The sequence below is a fragment of the Crocodylus siamensis genome, chromosome 2 (assembly GCF_052110815.1).
Source record: "Crocodylus siamensis isolate JL-2025a chromosome 2, ASM5211081v1, whole genome shotgun sequence".
Classification (NCBI taxonomy): Eukaryota; Metazoa; Chordata; order Crocodylia; family Crocodylidae; genus Crocodylus; species Crocodylus siamensis.
In genome coordinates, this window is record NC_143396.1 from 90288156 (window position 1) to 90300793 (window position 12638).

Sequence of the window (12638 nt, forward strand, 5' to 3'; positions counted from 1 at the left end):
CATTCAAAACTAACATTTTCTATTATTTATGGTTGCCTGGAAGACATCGTTCCATTCTGGCTGACAATGACCTCCTGACTTTTTCACTTCCTGTCTGGACTACAGCTGAACATGAATCTGTCAGTCCTTAGAATATTCCAACTAGTGCAGAACGCATGGATAGCTGTGAGCATATACAACCTCTCCTTTTTCTACACTGGCTTTTTATGGAATATCAAGTGAACTTCAAGGTCTCAGTTCTTATCTTCAAGGTGCTTAAAGGCCTGGATCCTACATATATTAACATCTGAACCTTTGGGATGAAGACTGTGGTCAACAAGTCTGCTGCTCTGTCAACTAAAGAACTGTCAAGAGCAAAATTTGCCCAGGGTTGACAGAGCTTTCTGGGAAACTAGTCTGAGACTATGGAATGAAATGCCCCTGGAATTAAAAAACACCACTCACCTCAAAATCTCTGCTCCAAGTGCAAGAAAGACTTCTTTCACCTGTTTCCTCCAATATAAACACCAAACAACATATAGGTTTTAAAAAACCATAACAAACACCTACCAAAACACAATGCTCCACTGGTCACATAATTCTTTTTCTGGAAACAGGACAGCAGACAGAGAAAACAGGAACCACACATGACAGTCATTCTGGTAAAAGCAGATGTTGCATTTGAAGTGGTTCTGATAATCTGAGTCAAAACCTTGGAGCAGCAAAGTCCTTTTCACACTTAGTTTGTCCCTAGAATAAATGACAATTTGCTCAAATTATCCAGGATCGTTCTGAGAAAAAGCATTATCACTGATACTTCACCCGTACTTAAAGTGGGACAGTGGGTTTGCAGGGCTTTAGGATGCCTGGTTAAAACACTTTTGCCCTGGGAGAAATCTGACATCTGGTTTTACCCTCAGTATTCTTACTTAATACATTTTTGGAAAGTGTTGAGATTGATATAAGAAGAACACAGAGTAAACAGAATGCTTATGGCCTGATCCTACAGAATTAGGTCTGGGAAAATTCAGTCTGAGAGCAGAATAAGGATAGAAGCTAAATATTGTTATACATACATTACTAGTGCAGTTGAAGCCAATAGGACTATTCTAAGTAACCACTCACATTGAACCGTCTTTTGATAACATACAGCAGGGCTAAAAGGAAACACAATTAATTTCCTGTTCCTGAATAGGATTTTGACTTTCAAAATGCTTGAGAAATGCTGTCTTAACTCACTAATGACCATTTGATATGATACAGGACTATTTTAAATATGGATTGCTTCATTTACTATTTTACATAATTTTAGAAGTATTTTGCTATTGGTAGTATATTGAATGGCATATTTAGCTATTTAAAACAACAGAAAAGTGTTTTTAAAAAACATTTTTCAGGCAGGGTCTATGTAATTCTCACTCTTCTGTAGCAAGTTCAGAATTATGTTACTTAATTAGGACATACTAGAAGACAGGCCATCCATGAGATATCATGATCAAATTATGGGCCAAAAAAGCACTATGCCTTTTGAATGATTTAATTTACCTATAACCATTTTCAATAAATGTCTAAACAGTGTTGCATTATTTTATAGAGTGCTTTTAGAATCCAAAATGGTAATTGTGATGATTAATCTTGAGCTAGAAAAACTTGCACATTAATAGCAAGAGGATATCCTATATTTGCACTGCTGTTATTTACCTTTTTTAAAAATAGTTTTTACATTAGAATTTTTTATTACATTAACAAACATAAATAATGAAATGCTAAGCCGTATGTTCACAAAGCACCCAACTCATATAAGCATCAGTGGGTGTATCTACATGAGACATTTACTGTGGAGCTGCCTAAATAGCTCTGCAGTAAAGTCTCAGTATCTACATGTGCAGCCCTATCAGGTCACAGGAAACTAATTAACTTCCCCATAGGATAGTACTTCTAAACACTGACACAAGTAAACACAAGTACTTTCCTATAGCAATATTCTTTAGTGAACAGCAATGCATGTGTAGACACTGATGGTGCTGGCTGGGACATGAGGGTGTTTCAGTGCAGGGGCTGCCTGGCAGCTAGTCCCACACTGGAGCATCCTCATGCCCCAGCCAGATCCTCTGCATCATGTTGAGCTGGGTCAGAGTAGCCCTGGGCTGGCAGGCTGATCCCCTGTGTCCCCTGCCAGCTGAGGCTGCTCCAACCTGGCTCAACGTGCTGCAGTGTCCAGGAGCAATAAACTCCAGTGCAATATGAGCCTGAGTTTATTGCTTCACATTAATTGGATGTTTAGATGCACCCAGTGAGGTCTAGGCTGACCCATCCTATACTTTGGGAATGAATGATCAAAAAGCAAACCATGTGGCTTACAACGAGTAACACAGCACATAACATTTAAAGACCAATAGAAAAGGACATTCTGTTTTCCATTAACATTTATTTTTCATGGTATGCTGGTATGACATTCCCCAGGCTCCTGTATTTACTTATACACATTATCAAGCATGGTGTATGCTTCTTCAAGTAAGTACTGTGCATAATAATAAATGCTCTTTTCTCAATTGAATTACAGGGCCAACAGGACATTAAAGAACATTTAAACTTTTTAATTTCTTATCAATAGAAATCACTGAAAATGTATTTATTTTTCCACCAACAAATAGCTTCCACTTGAGAATGTAATTAATATCATGGTACTGAAAAGTGGAAAGAATACCAAGGCATCCAGGGAATGATGTTTGAGAACTCCACTGATTTTCAGTAGCAAGATCACAATATAATTCAAAACATGCATATCTCCCGGACACCTGAGTATTGTTCTTCTTATGTTTTTTGACATTAGAATTTTAAATCTTTGGACAACTTTTATGGTGACTGTGTATATATCTTACTTTGACTTGACAGTTGTGTTTTTCACCATCACCTATAAGGGGAGTGGACAATAGGGCTTGTTCTTACAGCCGCATGCCTATGGAAGTAATATTTACTCATGTGAGTATTCCTGCTGATTTCCAGAAATACTGGCATGACTAACAGCTTGAAGAGACGAGTCCATAAAATAATCTGAGTAAATTATTTTTTTTCACTTGGGAAGAGAAGCAAGCAGTTGTGTAGTCCACAAAAATCTTATGAGTTGTCGCACAAGTAATTAATTCTCTTTTATAGTAATACTTTCTGTACTTGATTCTTCTAACGTGGTGACCTAAAATGTGATGCAAATGTAATGTTAAATAACTGCTGATTAAGTTGGCATGATCTACTTACATTATTTGAAAGATCTTTTTGTTTAAGACAGGGAAATAGGTAATGTGTTTATTTGTCTCTGGTTTGTGGCTTGCAGATATTTTCTGTTACCAACAACACAGAATGTATGAAGCTACTGGAGGAAATCAAATGTGCACACTGCTCACCATATGCTCAGAATCTATTCCATTCACCTGACAAAGGGGAAACATCTGAAAGAGAACTAGTTCTTCCCTACCTGTGCAAAGACTATTGTAAAGAATTCTTTTATACTTGCAGAGGTCACATACCAGGTAAAACCTATAACAAAATGTTGGACTAAAAGATGTCTACATTTAAATGCTTGATGTTGCCTAAGAGACCATTGATCTGATCCTGCAGTCCTCAGTTGTGCAAAATCTCCACTCACATCAATAGGGGTTTCCAGAGCAAGGGCAGCAGGATCAAGACCTTCTTATGGGGGAATCTTTCCTATTAAAGTAAATATTTGGAGTTTTTTTTCTTCCCAGCCTCCTCTTAATTTTACCAGGAAGTCCCCTGGGAATTCTTGTAGTTTTCAAAGTCTCCAGAATGTTACTGCTTCTACTGCATCCTTCATATGTTCATCCATAGAATGTAAGCAACTAGCCAACAGTCCAAAAACTATGCTAACTGATGTGCTACTTTAAAAAAAAGGGTGGGGGGGGCAGGCAAGAGAAGCCCTCTTCTATAGATAATACAAGGATGTTGAACATTAAGTGTCTTTTCCTGGCTTGATGGTATTATACGTTGTTTTTAAACATATGCATTCAACGCCCACCAAAATCAATGAAGCCTTTCCATTGACTTCAGTGGTCACTGAATCAGTTCTTTTGTACTTTTAACAATCAAATTCTGTCCTTAGCTAAATCTCACACACAGTCTGTGGAGCCTACCTGGGCATAACCAAACCAGAATTTGTTCCACAGTGTCTAAAGGGATCACACAACATCTACTATCACTTTTATAATGAATCACCATGGCCCGAGATTAAAAAAGGCCCTCAAAAAGCAGCATCTTTGGCATCTACAGTACTACATGACTGACATTTAAGACGGCCCTTTCTTAAACTGTTCCTTCATTTGTATCAAAACAATAGTTATAAATAATATTGTCCCAGTAGAAAAAGGTTAAACCAGGATAACTTTGAGAAACAATTTGGTACAAAATAATGTCACAGATTTGAGTTAAGAACACAAAAAACTGAAACTTGTGAATAATAATTCATAACATGATATTTCTTTAAAAGTATAACACAAAACATCAGGACTGAGTACTAGGGGTGGTTGTAAGTGAAGTGGACTTGGAACAGTGTTCCTTAATAGCTTATAACAGTACGTACTTGTTTGCTTTGATCTCCCAGGGGTGCAAGGCTTTTTTTTTGTTGTGTTCTCTTATTGACTTGAGAAAACATTTTGAATTGAGTTGCTTTTTCCCTTTGGTGTGGTTTAACATGTATCTAAACTCATTCAAATATGAAAATATTATTACTGTCTTTATAAACTACAGAGATGTTTCTATGGCTTTCTTAAGCCAGCTGTTTCTTGCTCTTTATCACATTCCCCAAAGCAAAGCAGAATAGATCATAGTTGCCAAGACTGCCTGCTGAGCAGTGATAACAGATTAGATATTCTAAATGTTTGTCCCATGCTAGATGCCACCACAAGGACTTTTTTTTTAACATGAGTTTGTAACTAATGCAGAGGGTGAGCATATTTTGACAAATGTTTAGATTGTCCTCCTTCCATGAAATTCTAAGGAAAATATTCTATAGAGTGCAAAAAACAAAAAAAGTTAAAGAGAAGAAGGGGGAAGGAGGGAGAGAGAATAAGCTGAGAAGCACAGGAGCTACAGCCACAGGAACCTCACTCCCCAGATCAACATATGTGGTGACGAATGACAAATTTATTTTTCTACAAAGTTTGTGTATATGTAAAACTGCTGAAGTGCATCAAGATGTCAAGTGCTTTTTGTGACCACCCAGGTTGTCTTGAAAGATAACCAGATGAAAGCATAACTTTAGCACTGGACAGAGCACTATGCTTTGCAGGAAAGAGCTTACATGCTTTAGTATCCATTAGAATAGGATTTTTCCCAGATCAATCAGATGCTAATAATTATTCTAGATATGTCTGAAAGTAAGAGAAACTAACAACAAATTGTTGCACACTTATGTCAAATAACGTAAATAGATCTGGTTGGAAGAATGATTACTGCAACCTATATTATTATTTCCTGAAAGTCCTGAGATTCAGATCCACTCCAGGGGAAATGACCAATGGAATTCTAGAGTGTCTTTTAAAATATATATGTAAATTAAAGTTCATTTGAATATTATAATCCAGCTGTGAAATCTGCATATCCAATTTGAAAGTTTTACAAACATGATTGAAGAAAAGAGTTTCATTTCATGTGGCTTGGAGGAATGGGGGAAGAGCTGTGAACTAGAGGCCTTAAGCCCTAATCCAGATTCTACCTGTAACTCACTGTAACCCTTGGAAACTCAATTTCTCCTCTTCTGCAAGATGGGAATAATTCATACTGATCTACAAAACAGGAGCTTGCTAACCCGAAAAAGTGCTTTTATCATGAAGTAGGAAATGATTGAGTAACATGATTGGTCAACAACTTTTCTAGAAATTAAATTTTAACAAAAACACTCATTGCAATGTTCAAGAAATTTTATATTCATTTTCTGAATACCTTTATGACTGACTTACTCTGGAAATCCATTTACAGTTCTTTTCCCATCTACCAAGAAAAAATATTGGTAAGGGCTTAGCTCTGGGTTCCTGGTTCATTTAGGTATCTATTTTTATACAAAATATGAGCATGAGTTAGCATTTTTGCATCCAAATTTCCCATTCAGCTTGGCAAGAGGGTTAAATGCCCAGAAAATGAAGGCTCAAGTCTCTTCTTCCTACTTTTGCACAAGTCCAGAAATAAATAGTAAGATGAATAAAAAGAATATTTTTAAAAATTGTACAGGCATATACCACACGAGGGTGTAATGGTAAAATTCTTATTTAATCCCAGATGACTAAACTCAGTGAAGTTCAGTGAATGACTGTTGAAGGTACATGAGCTTAATGTAATTTATTCAATTATTGTGAATTTTATGTTTTGGAAGAGGCTCTTGGATCTTACGATGGGAGTGTCTAGCATTTGCTAGGCAGCAGATGTAGCTAAGTAAATAAAAGGGAAACTATTCTTTCAGTCAAGGGCAGATCTAATGAAAGCTGCATGCACTGAGAAACAAACCTGTCCCTTGTCCACAGCCATGGTGTTCTGCTCTGCAAAGCCAAGGGAAGGATTTTGGTGTAGCCATATGCAGTGGGCAGGAAAATGGAAGGCTAAAAGAAACACAAGATATTCTAGTGCTAAACTTATTCTCAAGTTCTTCCTTCTTACTGCCAAAAGGTACATCAGGACCAAAAGTGTTGTTGCAGCTTGAGCCGAAGGAGCAGCCACAGAGCAGTTTCACACCAGCTGCAGGAGTTGAAGAGTTGATTCCCTTCCCAACCTACATGCTTATTGCCAAAATCTAGGAGCCAATCTAAAGAGCTCCCCAGATAAGGGGAACACATGTCCCTTTGAATTAAAATTGACATTTTCTTTCACTTCTAAAGCACCCATAAAATGGTAGTGTGAAAGCACAGCAACCTTGGTAGGTATTCAACAACCTACCTGTTCCATTATCCTCACTGTTCTTGTTCTAAATAGAAGTGGGTTGAGGTAATTGTATGTGAATCCATATTCCAATATTACGAAAGCTAGACTCTACATATGGATTGTTTTAAATCAAATTAATGGCACCCAAACCAAATGGCATCAGAAGCCAGGTGCTAGACATTTAAACAAAAATCCATACGGAGTTATGTTCCCTCAATTGCATAGGCTGCAACAATGCCACTCTCAGTTGCTGTTGCATGTATGCGATGATACTTAATGTGTGCACGTGTGTTTGTGATGGAAAAAGACCATTTACTATCATCTGAAAAATGACTGGAATTGGGGGAGTAGGTTGTGTGGTGGAATTCCCCTGATAACCCCTAAAGATTTTATCAGAAAGAACAACTACCTGGAATCACCTCCATGATGCTGGCAATAGATGAAAGGAGAGAAGTAAATATGGTTTTGTCAATATTTTTACCTATGATGGCAAAAATATATTCCCTTATAGCTTGAGAAACTTTTCAAAGTCCTTGATTATGAAGCAAGAAAATCGCAGGAAACTAGAATTATGCATCATTTACCCAATGTAAAACTGTATTCTCAATCTTAAGAATAAGTAACAGAAATAAAGGCAATGGGCCTTTATCCAACTGGTATAGATAAGTGTAGCTTAACTAAAGTCAATGGACTAGATGATGCTGTGCATGGGCCAAGATAAATGTGGACAGTATGCTTTCTTCCTACTTTCTTCATAGGCTGGTATCATCTTTGACAGAAGGTGTCTAGAGGAGTCTAGGGGGGACCTGGAAGAGAGAAATTCCAGACAACAGCTGTACATGGCATGTTAGGGAACTTGGAAATGAATGATTGAAGAGAGAATATAAGCATTAGAGCAAAGGCTGAGTTGAAAGGCAAAACCTTATTGTGAAGGATCTGAAAAGGAGAACAATTTTAAGGTGAAAGTGGGAATGATGGGGAACATGAGACCATATGGCATAGGTTTGCTTGGGTACTTGGAGTGGTCAGAAAAGGAGAGCGAGCTGTGAATCTCGGTGCTGGTAATGGTGATAAAGTAGAGCAGTAGTCACTAGCCAGTTGATCATGATTGACTGGTTGGTTGTGGAGCCTCTGACAGTTGATCTCAGTCTCAGTCCCCCATCTTTTTGTTTTTCAAGCTGAAGTTAGGCATAAAACAGGGATAGGCAAAAAGCCTGATCTGACCAGCAGCTGGACTCTGTTTCCCAGCAGCCCCTGCTCTCATGGCTTGGGTGAGTCTCCATGGAGACCCCAGCCACACCTGCACAGGAAAGCTCAGGCTGGAGTTGTCACTGAGACCAGCCTGAGCCACACTGGCAATGCATGTGGCAGAGCAGAACAGGGGGCTGCTCTGGAACCATTGGGAACTTGGGATGGGGGCAGTTTGCTTCAGAGCCAGGGCAGAGCCACAATTTGTAGCCTGCATGCTCTGGACAGGGGTGCGCAGGCAGGGGATCACAGCTCTGCCCCAGCTCCATGCAGCAGTAGATCGATCCTGGGTTGCATTTTAATTCAAAAAGTGATCTTGTGCTTAAAAAGGTTGGAGTAGAGCATTACCAGGGATTGGACATAAGAAGTACTAGGGCAGGGGTCCCATCATATTCTGTTGGTATTGTTGCAATCTTGAGTAAAGGAGGTCAGAGCAAGGAAAAAGTTTAAGGATGAAGTGGTCAAAACTGGAAAAGAGGCAGTAGTGATTGCAATTTTGCAACTGCAGAATTGACTGGAGAATTGCGATGGCAGAAAAGTGACAAAATTGCAGGAGTGAAGCTGCCATCAGTACTTAGCTGGATGACTGCAGCAACAGAGTAGAGTTGGTGAGAGCAGGCAAGACTGAGAGTTTGCTGGGTGAACCTTGCAACAGGAAAAAGGTAAAAGAAATTATGTGTGATAGAAAGTTCATATTGAAAAGAGACAAAAACTTAGGCAATGGATAAAAAAACAAAATTGAAGAGCATGGGGGGAACTTATGGCAGAATACTATTTCCCTTTGTGCACTTACGTAGCAGTTTTCTAGCCATATAGTGATAATTTGGCTCTTACGTATAGATTGGACATGTCTACACATGCACATTTAATGCACATTAGCCCAATTTAAGGCGCATTAAGGGCATGTGTCTACACATGCAAATCCTTAACATGCCTTAAAATGGCAATGTTATGCTATTAGAGCCTAAATTTGATACCTGCATAAAGCAGGTATCAAATTTATGCATGAATAGCTAAGTTGCATTAGTGAACTTAAGTCCCAAGATGGTCTGCACACATGCGTTAATGCACCTTAGCTTGTGCATGTGTAGACGCGCACCTAAATCACCTTAATGCACATTAGGCTAATGCACATTAAGCATGTGTGTGCATAAAAGCATGTGTAGACACACCCATTTTGATTCTATTACCCCTGCACTGTGGATGCATGTAAACTGAATGTGCCTAGTAGGCTTTGCCATGGTCAGGCATGTATGTGGTTATGTATGTCCATACCCGAGTGTAAGTCCTAGAAAAAATGGAAGACAGCCTTCCATGTTTTATCCCTAATAGCTGAGTGGTTAAGTCCACTAGCCAGGAAGAAGGACACTTCGGTTCTTGTTTCCTATGACTGGAGGGGCTTTAAGTCTATATTTCTCTGGCTTCCCAGAACAGCACTATGCTACATGTTAAGCATTATCCAACCCCACCTTCAGTGCTCCTTTTGAAATTGGCCCTTACATTTAATAGTCATTGGATAAAATAGATGGAGAGCAACGTGTAAGTTTTTGCCCCATTAGATGCAAGGATCAGGCTAGAATCCAGGGCCTACTTCCTTCAAGAGCAGCAGGCATCTCACTGAAGCATACATTCTACAGCTTGTGCTCTTCCTCCTGATCCTGCCAGCTTCAAAAAGCACTCTAGAGAATAAATTAAATAATGCCTAACCTGTGTCATGGTGGTTATCACACTGCTGGAAAGTCAGAGATGTAGGCTCTAGCCACCTACGTTTTTGTGACTCTCACACACTTGCAAGTACACCAAGTACATAGTGGGCACATGTACACAGTCACCTATGTGCCTGGCTAGTGTACAGTCTTCTATTGTGCAATGTTCAGTCTATGTATGCACACTTATGAACTCATGCGGAAGGGATAATAGAAACGCAACCTGTATGTAAGTACCAAAAACACCACTTAAACAGCTAGAAATCTGCCATTTTGGTGCACAAAGGGAAACAGAATTCTTCCCTTACTGAAGGAAAAATTCCATGGACTAAATTCAATAATTTTTTTCAGATTTTAAAGTCTGGATGAGTTTCACCAAAACATGATTTTTGGCCATTGAAAATATTGAAAAAAATAGTAAAAAAATTGAGAAAATGCCACTGAAATTTGTCTTGGTTTTCTCTACTAGTTCTATTGTGGATTTTGACAGACTGAAAGACAGTAAAGAATTAGTAGAAAGGTAAAAGAAGAGAAAGGATGAGTGATACTGGGGGAGACAAAGTACTGTTAGGTGGATAATCCAGTGATGGTAAGACCAGTGAGTGGTGTTTAGTGAAGACTACATCAACTGAATGGGAGAGTTGAATTGCAAATGTAGGTCAATAGAGATTAGAGATGAGCACTGGATCTGGGATCAGAGAAACATTCTATGTGCATACAGCTTTGAATCATGCAACTTCCTCTTCCTTCTAAAACCCTGATAACGCAGAAACTCTTAATTTTTTTTCCTTGATTGAAAGGCCCGTATGACTCACGGACAGTGTGATTCTTGTTTTCAGGACAGTAATTCTGCAAAGTATGTCAAATACAGGCCTGTGCAAAACTTTGAAGTGTACAGTACCGTTACTTTACATTTTGTCTTTCCTCTGTGATTTGAGGTTTTCTCTGTGTGAGTACAGTCATTGCTGTGTCAACACTCCTACAATTGGTAGGAAATTGGTAATGACATGTATGGTTCTTTAAAAACATAGTAAGAGCTACAGAAATTCACAGAAGGCCAAACTCTGTAGTCTTTAGTCAGCTCTCAGAAAAATCAGCAGCAAATGTATTTCACTACAAAATGAACAAAATTACTATTTACAATTGATGTTACCCTGGTGCCTAGGGGCACCTATACACATGCAGAGAGGCTGCTCTGACACATTGTAATTACAGCACGATTAATCGAGTCTGTTGGAGCAAGGTAATTACAGTGCTCCAGCAGACTCCAGCATCATATGTATCAGTGTCCCCACACTGAAAAATGGTGGTGGGGCGCTTTAAACTAACTCTGGTTTGATGAGCTTTAGTTAAAGCACCCCCACCATTTTTCAGCACAGGGACTCCAATGCACATGACACTGCAAGCACTTTAATTAGGGTGGCTCTCAGAGCTACCCTAATTAAAGCATCCCCACCATCCCCCAACCTCCCCACCTCCCAGAGCACATTTATAAATGTCCAAGGAATTCCAGTCATGGAACAAAGCCTGACTGTGCTCTACATGCTGTACAAGTATAAACAAAAAGTCAGTCCTCACAATCCAAGCAAAAGACAAGAGGCAATAAATGGATATAATAGACAGGGGAATAGAACAATACTGCAGATTTTTGACCCCCATATGCATTATAATTATTTCTTTATTCAACCAGTCTGTATGTCTATATATAAGGCCCCTTCTACACATTACATGTACCCTGCAATTACAGGGTTAAATGCACAATTTATTTAGACTGGCTACATGTACAAACTAACTATCACACCATAAAAGTTCCAACCAGCTATAAAATTAGAGCTGGCAAATGTGCAATAACTTTGAAGCTGGTTGCAATCCAGCTTTAATTTGCATGTGTAGCAAGACCTCCCCCTGTGGCTGGAAACTGGGTCAGGTGACAGAGCTTTTAGCCAGAGGGGTACACCATGTGTAGTCAAGGCTAGAACTTCTGCAGCTGAGGGGGCTACAGTTGCCAGGACTGAGTGTCCCTTGGCTGTAGACTTTGGGTCCTGGAGGTGCCTCAGGGCTGCCGTAGCTGCAGGTTCTATCAACTATAGAATTTGCAGCTGCAGGACCTTTTTACCTGCTGGTGCAGGGGGAGCCTGGGGTGGCAATTCCAGGCTCCCGCTGTACCTGCCTATAAGGCGTGACAATATCTGCTGCTGGATCCCACAATCATGCTTCCTGCTATGCAGGTGTGACAAAGCAGCAGGTGCAATTCTGTGGATCATGTATCAGATCTTATAATACCTTTACCTGAATGTCTAAAAGGGGCCTAAGATATGGTAGCAGATATTTCTGTAAGTAGCTTTTTTCTCACCAAGAACAACATAGTGGCCAAATTCTCACCTTTTATGCATTGGCAGCACCTTTACTAGATGGGAGATGGAAAGAGTTGCATTTTCAGAAATACTCAGCATTGGCTTAATTACACTCCCACTAAAGTTAATGGCAGTAGATTAGGCCAAAGGTGAGCAGTTTTGAAAACATCACTGATAATGTACAACTGATGCTCCATTATTTCTTAACCATTTAGTCTCTGAGTGACACAAAGTGTTTACAGTTCAGCTTAAACCCCAATTTATAGAAACAGGATTTTACCAAATGCAACCTCAGATTATCTCTTGTGCTTGTAGGGAAGAAAGAGCTGGGTTTGCTGAATGGCAAAAACAAGTGCAGCACAATTCATACTTTTATACACGCTAAAATATACATCGTAATAAAAAGAACCAAAGGCATAAAGCTGTG

At 39.2% G+C, this 12638-nt stretch overlaps 1 protein-coding gene across 3 annotated transcripts in view; it reads left to right on the top strand.

Moving 5' to 3' along the window:
- Nucleotides 1-12638, top strand: part of HHIP (hedgehog interacting protein) — a 124515-nt gene that overhangs the window by 5932 nt on the left and 105945 nt on the right. For all 3 annotated transcript variants that reach the window (XM_090036317.1, XM_090036318.1, XM_090036316.1), the window contains exon 2: nucleotides 3311-3506. In XM_090036317.1, the coding sequence (XP_089892443.1) occupies nucleotides 3311-3506 (196 nt within the window). The remainder of the gene's footprint in view (nucleotides 1-3310; nucleotides 3507-12638) is intronic.